Below are 14,539 nucleotides of genomic sequence, written 5' to 3'. Positions count from 1 at the left end.
CTGAGTGGCACTAACACCTGGAAGTTTGATTAGACTGTATTTTACAAGAAAGCATGAAAACAGGGCAACTAGCAATAGAGGAAATACTATGATTATGCAAAAGCATTTATGCACGAAATACGCGATAAGTTAAAGTGAAGGTTTTGTCTTTGACCCACTTTGGACTAGTGGCTTTCAACGCAGCAGCAGTGGTAATGTTCCCACATCCTCTCCTCTTAATACTGCAGATAACTAATCAACTAACATTGTCTATCCTAACCTTCTCAGTGGCCAAGTGGTTGAGGGTCTGAGATCGGGGTTCAAATCCCAGTTGTCTCATACCAAAGACTTTAAAAGGGGACCAAATTCCTCCCCACTTGACACTCAGCGGTAAGGGGATGGATTAAAGGATTAAACCACCAAATAGTTCCTGAGCACAGCCACTGCTGCAGCTCATCACTCCACATGGGGATGGGTGAAATGTGGAGAGGTAATTTCACCAGTGTGGGATGACTAATGAGACTTTAACTATCATGTTAGCGTTGTTTGCCTTAAATACACACCTCAGCAGACTCCAGCACCAAAAGTCTGACCTATGGTGAGATTTTGTCCATTTTGCGAAAGCTAGAGCAACACTACACCAAACAAGAAGATGACTCTGCCTCCACAAAGAGCATCAAAAAGAGCATTTGGAAAGATCTTTCCAGCCAATACCAGGTTCAATTGATAATTTGTCATTAATTAACGGACAGTTATAATGCAGGAGACCGTGTACTATTAATTTTTTTCCACCTATTGAACTACTCTGGAATTGTTAAGGGAATTCTATGCCATTAATGGCATGGATGTTAAATAAAACCTGATAATTTCTGTAAAAATGCACTTTATTTCTTCCACATTTGTATTATTCCACTTTGTTTAATATTTAGTGGATATGCCTAAGGAGCCATGGAAAGTGGATTAGATTTGATCTTCTTGACACTGAAATTGTCAGTGTGAGGATTGGAAGCCGATGGCAGCAAATGATGTAAAGATTCCATGTTGTAAAAATTACATTTTCTACAACTTTAATCATTAGAATTGAAGTCTGGATGCATACACAGAAAATAAATCAGTCCACATGAAAATGCAGCTCATCATCCCACCTGTACAGTAAAAGAGGCCTTCAGGACTCTAGCAAGGTTGTGAAACTCCTCCTATTCTCCCAACACACTGCCATAACCTCCATGAAGTTTGTAATGTGAGGAGTGATCGGTGGAGGACCCCGATGCAGAGAGGCTAGAGGAAAAACTAAAGACTTCAATGATGTGCACAGGGAAAATAAAGTGTTTCAAGATGATGGCTGGTGCAGGAGTGCAGCAGCATTGAAATCCAAAGATAAATCCTGGGTGTAACAAAAGTAAGAGAAACTGGAGCAAAAAGACAAGGTCAGTCTGAGCTGGCAGAACACAGGCTGGATGGACGAGTATAGCAAACAAGGGGGAGAGGGAAAAGACAGGATCATATATACACATGCACAGACTGACACAACACAGATGGAGACAATGAGGACTGTTGCAGGGGCAAGCCAGCAGGGAGCAGGACCAGAAATAACACACAGAATAAAAACAATACCAAAATGAGACACGAGCTGCAGCAGATACAAAAACATCACAAATACAATTTAATAAGTAATTAAATGCCAAAAAGGTTTAGCCCTTTAAAATATTTTTATTTTTTTAAGTTCAAAAGCCAATAACCAAAGTGTATTTCTGTTACAATTTTCAAATATATTTATTTTCATACAGAAAATCTGATAAAAATGTAGTGATCGAATATGGACGTTGGCCCTATTCTGGTAAAAGAAATCCCAATTTTAAACACATGAACAAGTTAAATAAACATTATTTTTTGACAGCATAGACAATTATAAGATACTTAGAATAATCTAGCTAATTTTAGAACATTAAATCACTGTTCAATAAGAATATATCACAATTATTGAACAATATAGAATATTTTTTATAAAAACTGATTATTGTGGAATATTTTTGAAAATTTTTTGAACGATACTATTTCTGATGAAATATAGATTAATATAATATTTTAGATTATTTTATTTTTGAGGATCTGTCTCAACGACATCTTCCTCCTGTTCTTCATCATCACTAATGGTGAGTTTGGTTGGTGCATTAACTGTTCTTCTCCATTTCCCAGCGAAATCTCAGTTTAAAACTACAAAAAATCTTCTGTATCATAATTGTTATTACTAATGTTACCATGAATATTATGAGTATGTCTTAAAAAAAACAACAGATTTTACCTAAAAATATTCATAATTTATTTTACTTGTTCAGGGTGTAAGGTCAAATATAGCAGATTTGATTTTCATGCTATGATTTCACCAACTTTATTGAGTTTAATATTTACAACACATATATCCTTATTTGGCACAACTAGTCAACCTTGTAATGTGAGAGTTTCATGAATCTAGCATTGTTAGTTTTAGAGATCTGACTGTAAACACGAGAGGAGGCCGAGGAGTTTTCTGGCTCTGCAGACACACCAATATTTGGCGCGTTATAGCCTCACACTGATTGGTGGAATGGTGCAATGGCGCAAAACGTGACTTGCTTGATCTCTGATGATTATTTGGGTGAAATCCCGTAACTCTTAAGAGTTTGTGAAAAGGCACTCCAACATCATTTTTGAGGTGAGTGGAAGTGTCGAAATATAGACAATGGCCCTATAAAGGGTTAACCAAATAATATTCACCAGAAAATAAAGTTAAAGTGGAAGACACAAATAGACTACATTATCAAATTAAAAATATCTAATTCAATGAAAAATGGAGATTTCCCAAACGTGTTCAGGTTCATTGTCAAAAAACAGATATGAAAGGTGAAAGTAAGGGGCATGTGGTAATTAACTGCTTTCAAAGCAACAACTGTTATCACTGCACAGACATCTAAAATGGTCATAATAGAATTGCTAACCCTTGTAGTGACCCTTTGATCTAAAATCCACATATGGTATACTCTAAGTTTGAAAAGAGGCCTTATTCCACCCTAGTTGGTAAGGAGGTAACCCTTTAATTTTTACTTCTTTATTGCCTGGGAGAGGAACTATCTTCTTCGGATTAGACCGCGGTAGAGCAGAGGAAAACACAATTACTTTCACTCTGTCTCATTTACATGATAACAAGCCATTTTTCTTCTGGCTGCAGTTTGCATACATTTGGCTTCACCAGAAATAGTGTATTCTGCAGCACTAATATCTGTATTTACCGCAGAGGACACAGAATTGTTTTCACAAGAATAAGCTGTAGTAAGCAAAGGAGTAAAAACGAATAAATATTTTTAATTTGTTGATAATTTGTGTTCTGTTTATGCTGCTCTGCATTTTCAACAGCATAAAATGAACACGCTTAATACAAATGTGAAGTGATGTCTGTGGGTAGCTGTCTGGTTGAGGAGTTGGTTACTTGATTTGTAAGCATTGATCCCAAACCGGTTAAGAGCAAAGTGAGATGTTTTAGATTAGAACCAGTTCACAAAGCAAGATAATCATACAGATTTTTTTTGTCCGATTCTCCCCTTCCAACTATTTTAGGGATGCACCCAATAACTGTAAGGGCTCTAAGAATTATTTCAGCAGATCTTCCTGTCGTATACGGTGTGGTAAGAGTGCTCTAGTCTGCCTGGAGGGACGTCGGAACTTACCAGTCAAACATTGAGGCAGGGGACTCCAACAAATTGCTCGCGAGTTACCCGTAGTGCGCGACGCACTTGGATGTCACTCGCTTGGAAGCTGCCAGCGAGCAATCCTGACTTGTAATTAACGAGGGGCAGATTTTTTTTTTATTTGTTGGCGAGCCGTCCCAGTTTTCTGTAATATCTAATCTAAAATGTATTTCGTGGAAGTAAAAAAAACTCAAAAATAGAAATAAGGCAGAAATGCCAACTGTACCAGACGACACTGTAGTTTTTTAGCTGTAGTCAAAAATGGTGTCTGCCGACAGCTCAACCTTCTTTTTTTTTTTTTGAAGAAATGCTTTTAGCACTTCTACTTGTTGTGGTTTTAAAGACGTGTCCAAGTCATTTGGAACAGAAACAGCTGCAGCGAACTCCGCTTTGGACGCTATGTTTATGAGAAACTCAGCATTTGTAGCATGTGTGTGTGTGTGAGACGCACGCTGCTCAGCGCTGATTGGTTCGGTTAGAATTCTCAGGGGTTGGGGTTATTTGAATAAGAGAGTTCCTAGACCCAGTGCTCATAAGGAAGCACGGAGCTGGCTGGTCAGGCTAGGGAACTAAACCTTTAACCTAAATATTGTCAGCAATGAACACAGCAAAGCATAATTTACCCGCCGTTATTCAATAGTGAAGCAAAACTTCAACTTTTGTGAGCAAATAAAACCCATAAAAATTATTAAATAAATCAGAAAAGCAGGAAGAAATGTCATTTCAATTTACAAATTTTTTACTTCAGTTCAAACAATTTTGCTTGTAGTGTTTTCATTATATTTTGCTTGCATTTTGTTGAAAATACCTTCAGCTTCATTTATGTTATGAGAAAATTTGTTTTGGGAAAAAAAATCATAACAAAACAAAAACTTGAAAGGTTTTGTATTCAATGCCTTCCCTTTGGGCCCTAGGCCTTTGCAGCTGCACTCGTTTGTCCCTTAATTAGGGGACGCTCAGGCTCGAAGGTTAAAGAAGGTTAAAGAACATGAAATGTTCTTTAAGGGGCATTCAAAAGTTTTTGGAAGGATTCGTTCATTCATGACAAAATTGTTTAACACTATGAAAAACTGAAATTGCTGCTTAGGCTCCGGGCAGGGAACAGAGTCAGGGACTGAACAGGATGGCTGTTTCTGTGTGCTGAAAAAGTTATGTTACTGATCCATTCTAAGAAAATGCCAACTCATTCACACACAGTAGTTTTGTATTTCATTATCTGATTAGTTAACAAACAAAATGTTTTGTTTACTTTGATTTTCAGAATGTCTTCTTTTTCCTTGTACTTTTTTTAAATAATATTGATGTATTGAAATGCCTAGAAATCAACTTATGAATGTTAAGTATTAGTTAGTATTTCCAGCCCCTCCTATTTGTGGTTTATTTCTGAATGAACTTCTCCCCTTTTTTTGATGGGAATTAAACTTTTAAACTTTAATCCATTAGTTGTCTTCCTCCCCCCTTATACTTTCTTATTTTTCCAACCCCCAGTTAATTCTGGGTAGTGTAGCATTATTTGGGTCCTAACACATAGTAAGTATATCATTTTTAACAGAGAGAATGTTCACACATGAGCTCTCCTGTACTTTCAGTGTGTAAAAGTAGCTAATGGGCCAAAAAAGGTTGAATGCCCTTTAAATTAAGGTATTAAACATGTTGGAGTGCCTTGGTCCAATTTTCTAGGACAAACTGCATGTTGAATGTGACATGTAGCCAATCAGAAAGCAAGATGACGAAAGCTGCACACTCCTCTGTCGCCATGTTTGTTTACTTTAAAGTCACGTTTGATCTCACAAGAATTTACGAGACTTTTTGTCTGATTGGGGAATGTTTGTGAGTGAGATCATGTTGAGTGTAGTGTGCAGTTTCTGTCGTGTTTCCTCACACCTCACAGCGTAGACCAGAACAGTTAAATAACAGTTAATCAGCTCGTGGGGCATAACAAAAACTAGAGGTGAGACACCATGGTTGAAGGTAGGTAAATAAATAAATAAATAAATAAATAAATAAATAAATAAAAAGTATTAACTAATATAAAACAAAAGCAAATAAATGTGGGACCAACACACCTAAACTGACACTGCATGTAGAGAGGGGAAGAGAAGCACTGCCCCAGACTACAGGTTGAGTGCTTCTCTCTATAGATGAGGAGTGATTCTGCCCAGGTGTCTCCAATCATGATCAGTGGATAGTCTGCGCCAAGAGCTGCAGCATAAACCTGGAACTCTAGACACGTGAGCACATCACACCTCCACCCACAAAAATCATTTTCCCACAAGGAAACATGATTCTGAAAGACAAGAAAACACACAAAACAAACAAGAAAAATGTCAAACAAAACAAAGCAACCATATAGTTGCCACAACCAATCTTTCCTTGCAACCGCATTTGAGTAATATGTCAAACAGTTCTATAAAATGATTAAGCAACCAAGTATTATTGATACTAATGGGAAAAATTATAATTTTATATGTTCTATGAATGTTGTACCACTTAAAATCTCATCCTAAACTCTTGGAATTACATGCAATGTTAAGCCGTTTTCCAGATATCTATTACATCCCATAGGAATGTTGATAATATCTTTAGCTCAAGCAAAAGAAGGTAATTATTTATAATAGTGTGCCGGTTTGTATTTTTTCATACAGCCTAGATTCATTTGTTGTAGATTGGTGTTGTAGTAATAAAATTAATTGAATTAAATATAAAACACTATCAGGATGTAATTCATTAATTCAGTGAGAACATGTGATCTGACAATCGGTGAATGATGATTATGCACGAGGGTGCTAAATGAACACAGGAAAAAATAAAATACATAAAAATCCCATGAGCTGTGATAAATATAAATCCCCTGCACATGTCCCAATAAATCATGTTTATAATAGCAGCTAAAGTCAGAGGCAATGTGAAGGGAGGATGCACTGCCTGGAGAATAATGATATTTCAAATCCAGATAGAGGAGGGAGGCAGAGTCTGTTCAAAATATGACAGTAAAGGGCACAAAGGTCGCCGAAAGTGGAACACTTGCTAGGAGTATATTGTGACAAGTGTTATTGCATATTGAAGTTCAGTAAAGCTGAGTGCTACAGTGGTGGGAAGGTTTATTGTACTGAATCAGTGGGTTTATAAAAACAAACAATTAACAGCAATGTTACTGCAAAACATGTTGGTGACTTTACCCTCTGGAGTTTCACAAATTTTCAGGAAATTGCAGAAAAAGTAAAAAATATTTGATGTTTCTCAGCTAAGCTTGTAGCAAACTGGTGTAAAAAATTAAAAATTTTGCATGCAAAGCTGCCTGCTTGATCTTTAACAAACATTTAATTGCCAAATGGGAACTGAGTCGGGTTGATCCTCTGTGACTGACTGTGATAAGTCACCTCTGACCGCTCTTCAGAAAAGGGGTAAATGAAGCGTTTGTTCCCCGAAGCCTGTTTCAGAAGCTAGGAATCAGACCGTCACCACTGCATAATACACCGGCCCCTTTTGGGGTACTTTTTAGATCCCTCCTGCTGTACTCAGTTGAATCCTTTAGTCAAAACCATCACTCAGCCAGGCCAGACTCAAAAGCTAAGACCACAGCATCCCTAGTCTTGGAGAGTCTGTTGTGGATTTCATCATAAGGGTCTGACCCTTCATCCAGACCTAAATTGCCATGAGTAACAATAGATACATTGCTTGGCGTGTGTGTGTGTGTGTGTGTGTGCGTGCGTGCGTGCGTGTGTGTGCTCTGTCTTCTCGATCCCCAGTGAGTCGTGGAGGATGGCTGCTTATACTGAGCCAGGATCCACTGGAGGATTCTTCCTGTTAAAAGGGAGTTTTCCTCTCCACTGTCGCTAAATGCTTGCTTAGTATGAGGATTGCATCAAGTCACTGACACTAGTCAGTGACTTGATGCAATTAGCTGGGTTCCTTATATAGGAAACATTTTTTCTGATGGGCTTAATGAACTGACCTGAATTGGAATGTTTATTATGTGAAGTGCCTTGAGACGACTCTTGTCGTGATTTGGCGCTATATAAATAAAATTGAATTGAATTGAACATGATGTACAACAGAGTTTCTGTTCCCTTTGAACACCAAAACCCTCTTCCATGAACAGGAGGGACTTGTATATGAATTAGGTCAGAACACAGTGACAGTCACACTGATACTGCTATTTTTTGTGTGAGTGCTTTCCTGGTTTGTAAGGGTGAGAAGTGAGTTGCACTAAAGCTGAGTGTTCCTATACACCAGTCAATCATTCAACTGGTGTTTATGGTAAAGGCTAAAAGGAGGAGGAGCTTAATGCATCTTTCCCAGACGAGTATCTGTGTTTACCATTAAGGGCAAGGTGAACAGACCAGCCATTCCCCAACCCCCAATTCAACTCCCTCATCAGAAAGAGCTAGTTGAGGTTGATTGGCCATTTGGCAAGGTTCCAATTTGGACTAAATTATTTTTACATTGTTTCAATAGGAAAATACTTGAGGGAAGATTCTGAATTCACTGGATACTATTTGTTAAGAGTTGGGTTGTGTTGGAGTCCTCCAGGCTAAGTAGGAAGATGCAGCAAGGAAGAGGGTGTTTGGGCCTTCATGATCCAGTCCTGATGTACAAAAGATGGATGGACTGTCTGTTTTCTCTGCGTATCACTTTTGAAAAAAAAACTTTTAAAAATATAATCCCCAAGGGACGTTCTCTTCAGTGGTTGGAAATGAGCTCCAATTCTTACCCTGCACACTTCCAAAGGAAGCAGCTAAAACACTTGATGCTCTCTCTCCTCTTTGCCCCTTTTGGCCAAGCTGGACACCGGGGTGAGAAGATGCTTTCCAGTTCAGGTTTCAGTCTCTTACATTAAGACCTGCATTCCACATTATTCTCTCAAACTGCAGCAGCATTGCAAGCAGAATTTTTCACCTCCTGAAAAAGAATCACTGATATTAGTTTTCTCCTACTGAAAGACATTTATTTCCTCCCAGAAATTCTTATCCCCTATTCTCCTTGGTCTCCAATAAAATATTGGCATGTTTTTGTTCTTTACAGAAAGTAAACCATCACATCCTTGTTTGGAACTTTCTGTATGGTGTCTTTGAAGCCATTGTTTGGATGTCAAACTATGAATCGTGTTGCTTGCACAGGGAAAACTGAAGGGAGGCATCCTTAGCTGCTGAAGTCTTTGCAAGTAAACAGTTTGAAGAAAAGTGCATGTAATTTGAAGTGACAAAATATGTATAACAATACATTTTCCTCTTCTTATGACATGTTTCCATTTTCAAGCAAACTGCAATACCTGTCGTATTCCTTGTATTGTAACTTTGAGTAAATAGCCACGACTTAGTGGCCTTTTAAACAACAAATTATCAGTTGTGTCATAACCCTTTTCTGGCACCTCACATCACACAATGCATTCATCAATACCTGCAAACATAGGCCCAGTGAGGAGAACACTTTATGATTTTTTTCTTTTTCTTTTGATATTATCAAAAACTATAATGTTTCATTATCTAGACAAGGTCAAGTGCAGTACTATGGATGATAATATTGATTGTGACACAGTGTGACTTGTTCCTATTGCCATGAAAACACTGTGTATTTAGCCAAAATACTGAATTTCTAATGAAAAATCTGTAATGAAACACACACACACACACACACACACACACACACACACACACACACACACACACGCACACTAATATTCATATGCTTGTGTGGACCTCCACTGACTTCCGTTCATTTTCGTGACTCCACTGTGCCTATCCCATACCCTAACCATAGCCATACCCTAACCAATGGGGTTCTATTCCTAACCCTAACCTAAACTAAAATCTAATCCACACCATACCTCTAAAACCAAGTCGTATGGTGCTCCACATTGTGTGGACCAGCAAAATGTCACTAATAATACAGGTTAGTTAAAATGTGTCCATTTAAACATAAAAAGAAAAGCACACACACACACACACACACACACACACACACACACACACACACACACTGGAGAAATCCTCAATTAACCTGTCAGTCAAATGCAGTTTCCGCCAAGTTAAGAATTCATTTATTCCATCAGTACAAGGTGAAAGGTCACATTTTTGCCATTACTTTCTTGAAAGCCTTCTTGTGTGCAGCAACATGGGTCTAACATGATTAATAAGTGAAAGTAAGGGCCACACTACTTGGAAACTGACACACTGATGCACAGTCTAGTAGCTAAAACTATTATTAGTTGAGGGTAATTACTGGTTTTACAGACTAAAATACATTAGGAAATGATGTGAGAACCTTCCAAAGAGCACAGATAAAGCTGGATTCACTTCCTTTAAGGTACTTTTAGATGACAGCCTTATAGATTTGATCATTTAGAATTTATGGTAATCATCTATGAAATGTCATTTAACACATTAATACTTACACATTCCTTAATCAGTTACTAATGAAAGAGGAAGTCAATGTGATGCTTTGTCTCAGTTTTTTTTCTTTTATATTTAGTCATACTTTGCAACTTTTTCATTTTTTAAATAATTTTCTTGAGCTAAAATGACCCTTTAATAAAAGGCCACCTAGCCCCTATCGCCCCCTGTGGCCAGAATATCCCACTTGCAGCTTCACAGTTGTCGGGCTGGTCTGTTGGACTTAAAAACATATTGGGCCGACATACCATCAGCTACATTCTGGCTCCAGCACATTTCCTGCATGTTTTAGATCATGAACACAGCTGATTTGTTTAATTTAGTGAAAGTCTGACCATCCACCGCTGAACTAAAGTGTCTGTAATCACTTGCAGCGTCGCAGAAAGGTTTTTGACTTAAGGTCAAAGGAGATTGTTTCAAAAGAGATGCTTCTTTCCTGATTCTGCAGAGTCTGGGGTCACTTGGAAACCAAATTAATCGGGAAGTATGTCCTGTTTTAATAAACTCATTATTTATAATTTATGACGTATTCTGGCAAATCAGAATGTGTCATGTCTGGAAGGCTTTACCAAAACATTCCTCAGAAAGCCACGCCTTCTTGCAGATACAAAGATGTTTTTAACACTGTGAATGACAATGTCTTAAAACTCTTATGTGAGGTGCATTTTAACCTTAAATCAAACACATAGTGATTTGTGATATAAATTGATCATTGAAAGAACAATATTCATTTCAAATTCATTGATTTAATCACATGTTATTCAAACATTTGATTTAAACATCTTGTTCATTCATCATATTTGATTATTTAACTTATAACTATAAAATCATGGAGTCTTCACTTATTCAGAGTGAAGAATGTTGTCTGGCTTCTAAGCAGGGAGTGTAGGACCTTGGGACAGAGTGTCTATTTGAATGTTTTGTCTTCATGGAATGTCAACACACCCTGAGCAGAACGTTCTGGATTTAGAAGGCCACATAGAAAGTGGATTAATGCTGTAGATGAAAGGTCAATATATTGGTAAATGTAGATGGTGAAAAATTTACCCTTTTGGACGTTACACTAAGGAACGCTGGGAGACCTTTCAGCTGTTAGATTAAGGTGTTAAAAAGACGAATGCACAGCAACGAGATAGGTTGTGGTTTTGGTTCTACAAACAGACACTTGGAGGTGCTAAAATCAAGCAAAAACTGCCTAATCTCCCTATAAAGGTGTGGTTCACTGAAAAAAACGTTTTTATTATTATTTCTGATCATAATCAGTCATCCTGTGTTTTTCAAGCAGGCTGACCATTAAAAACAGTCATCTACACCTAACTCCTGTGTTAGCATTAGGCACAGCAGTAGCTCAGGACGTACAGCGGGTTGTCCAGTAATTGGAAGGTTGCAGGTTCAACCCTGGCTCCCAGCAAAGAATGCTGCTGTTGTGTCCTTGGGTAAGACACTTAACCTGCCTTGTCTGCTGGTGGTGGTCAGAGGAACCGGTGGCACCAGTGTTTGGCAGGCCTTGGCTCTGTCAGTGCGCCCCAGGGCAGCTGTGGCTACATTGTAGCTTATCCCCACTCGCGTGTCACATTTGGCTGCATAGAGATGAGTATGCGAGCAGCACAGACAACACCAAGCCATTCACCCCCCCGCTCTGAAGGCCGACAGTTCATAAAAATGCCAGGGCCGAATTTTGGTCCCAGTCCAGCCCTGCATACAGGTCATTTACCATCAGCTTGCGCTACAAAGTAGATGGTGAAATGCTCATGCCTGCCAAGAGCAAGGCTTTAAAAAAAAAAATTACAACAGGGAGAGAGAGAGCAGAGTGTCTTAGTGATAATGATTTTTCAAAATGGCTGAATATGTTCTGTTAGCAAATCAGAAGCGAGGTGTGTGCATATCACCTTTGCACCAGCAAATTTTGCATTTCCGAACAAGAGTGAGCTGCAGCTAGCCTTTTTTTTATTATTAAAAAAATACATTAAAAGACCATAAGTAACCTAGAAAAGTGAATTAAACACAACTCTGTGGAATGCATTTCTGACAATAAATCCATGTGGATTTCCTAATCTAATTAGTGTCAAAAAATAGTGGTTATAGTGGTAATCTCCTCTTGCTTTTTAATTACAAACAAAGATTTATAGATGTGTTTAAAGTCAGATATTTCTTTTTTTTTTTTGAGAACATGCTTTCAAAATATTGATGTTATTGTCATTTATTTACAATTTTATTTGCCAAAAATCTTCACAACTATTTTATTTTCCACATATTTGACAGGTTTATGTTAAAACAAGAAAAACATTAAAAATAACATAAATCAAACAAAATCCCCAAATGTTAAGGTTTAAAATTAAAGATGACTGAGGCCATGAACAAGAAGACGGCGGAAAACTTTAGGTTACTGCCGTAACCCTGATTCTCTGAATAGCATTCGTTTCATATCTCACTATGGGAACGCCTAGGCGTGACCTCATCAGAAGCTCTTATTCCACACTGCCAGCCCTGATTGGCTGGACCAAATCTGTCAGTCTATAGGAGGCGGGAACCCCACCCATATATTGGGCCGGCTCCTCACTGGCAGTATTCTAAAATGACCACCTCTTCCTCGCTACGAAATAGCAAGGAGGGAAGTATGGTGAGACACTCACTCATGCTACTCAGAGAATCGGGGTTATGACAGTAACCTAAAGTTCCCTGTCATATAATTCATTTTGTGTCTTACCATGGGAAAATACAGACTCCCGGATTGCAAGGCAGAACATGATCCATAAACTGTAATCCCAAATATCATATTGTGTGCCCAGCTCCGATAGTTTGAGCCATACCCAGCACCGAGTGAGCTAGTGACGGTGTGGTGACATCTAGCTTGTAGAACCGAGTGAATGTGTGAGGGGAGGTCCAACTCGCCAGAGCACATATTTCCTGAATAGACACTCCCTTAAATCTGGCCCATGAGGAAGAAAGTCCTCTAGTAGAATGGGCATGAAGACTCTCAGGAGGTAGAGCCCCTTTGGAGTTGTAGGCTAAGGAAATGGCTCCTACAATCCAGTGAGAAAGTCCCTGTTTTGATATGGGCTTCCCCAACCGATTTTTGGCCCACGACACAAAAAGCTGGTTGCTCTTTTGCATATTCTCTGTCCTGTCCATATATATACGTAATGCACGCACCGGACAAAGTGCATGGAGATTCTGCTGCTCCACTGAGGAGAAGGGAGGAGGGCATAAGGAAACCAAAGAAATAGGGGAACATGCCCCCAGCACCTTTGGCATAAAGGTGGGGTTAGGGAGTAAGGCCACTTTTGAGTCCCCTTGGGAAAATTTGGTACATGATGGGTGAACAGACAGAACATGTATTTCACCCACACGTTTAGCTGACACGAGGGCTAGCAACAGTGCCATTTTTAATGTAGCCACCTTCAAATCCACCTGCTCCAGTGGTTCAAAAGGAGAAGACATTAAGGCCTCCAGAACTAATGGGAGGTCCCAGGGTGGAGCCAGATTCTTTGAGACAGGAACTTGCCTTTGCACGCCTCTCATAAATCGACTCACAAGGGGATGCTGTCCAACCGACTTCCCTTCAAAACCAATATGGCAGGCTGATATTGCAGCCAAATGCACCTTGATGGTGGAGAAAGCTTTTCCTTTATCCATCAGGTCCTGCAAGAAGGTCAGTACGACCACCACAGAGCACTGAAAAGAGATTTCCTGGTTCTCTCCGCACCGATTTTTTAAAATAGACCACTTGCAGTCATACAGAGACCTAGTTGAGGGAGCCCTTGCACCCTGAATGGTCTCAATGACCCTCTGTGGGAGTCCTACAGCCTGTAGGTTGGACAGCTCACGGGCCAAGCCCAGAGGGACAATCTCTCCGGGTGTGGGTGGAAAACCTCCCCTTGCGCCTGAGATAGCAGATCTCTGCGTAGGGGCAGGGGCCACGGTTCTCCACAAAGGAGTTGTGTGATCTCCGCCAGCCAGTGTTTTGATGGCCAATGGGGCACAATAATAATCATTACCAGGTCCTCTGTTCTCACTCTGGTGGGCGTGGGTGAGATGAGAGCCACAGGGGGAAACGCATAGAGCAGGGTCTGTGACCATCTGTGGGCGAATGTATTCACTCCCAGAGGTGCGTCCTGAACGTGTAGGGAGAAAAACATGGAGCACTGAGTGTTCTCCCGAGAGGCAAACAGGTGTACCGAGGCCTGCCCGAAGCACATCCTGATCAACCTGACCATCTCTGGGTGAAGTCTCCACTCCGCGTACAGAAGATTCTTTCTGGAGAGAAGATCTGCCCCCAGGTTCCGTATCCCCGGTACATGAGTGGCTCTCGGAGACAAGAAGTGCCTGCTGCTCCACAGAACAAGCTTGTGAGCTATTGTTGTGTGACGGGGTGAGTACTCCCTCTTCTCCACAACATCTTTGTAAGACTGTCATTCCAGGAGAGGGCACTCACCAGCTGCGGGG

General features: G+C 39.6%; 2 protein-coding genes across 2 annotated transcripts in view; both read right to left on the bottom strand.

The window, feature by feature from the left end:
• LOC139069653 (uncharacterized) overlaps positions 1-14,539 on the bottom strand; it is an 816,187-nt gene that overhangs the window by 661,894 nt on the left and 139,754 nt on the right. The gene's annotated exons all lie outside the window — the stretch shown is intronic.
• On the bottom strand, positions 12,650-14,393 carry LOC139070697 (uncharacterized). The gene is made up of 3 exons (XM_070553419.1): positions 14,303-14,393; positions 12,879-14,208; positions 12,650-12,731 (listed from the first exon to the last, which is right to left on the bottom strand). The coding sequence occupies exons 1-3, from the start codon at positions 14,391-14,393 to the stop codon at positions 12,650-12,652; spliced, it is 1,503 nt and encodes a 500-aa protein (XP_070409520.1).

The sequence above is a fragment of the Nothobranchius furzeri genome, chromosome 1 (genome assembly GCF_043380555.1).
Source record: "Nothobranchius furzeri strain GRZ-AD chromosome 1, NfurGRZ-RIMD1, whole genome shotgun sequence".
In the NCBI taxonomy this organism is placed as follows: Eukaryota; Metazoa; Chordata; class Actinopteri; order Cyprinodontiformes; family Nothobranchiidae; genus Nothobranchius; species Nothobranchius furzeri.
This window is presented reverse-complemented; position numbering and strand designations above follow the sequence as displayed.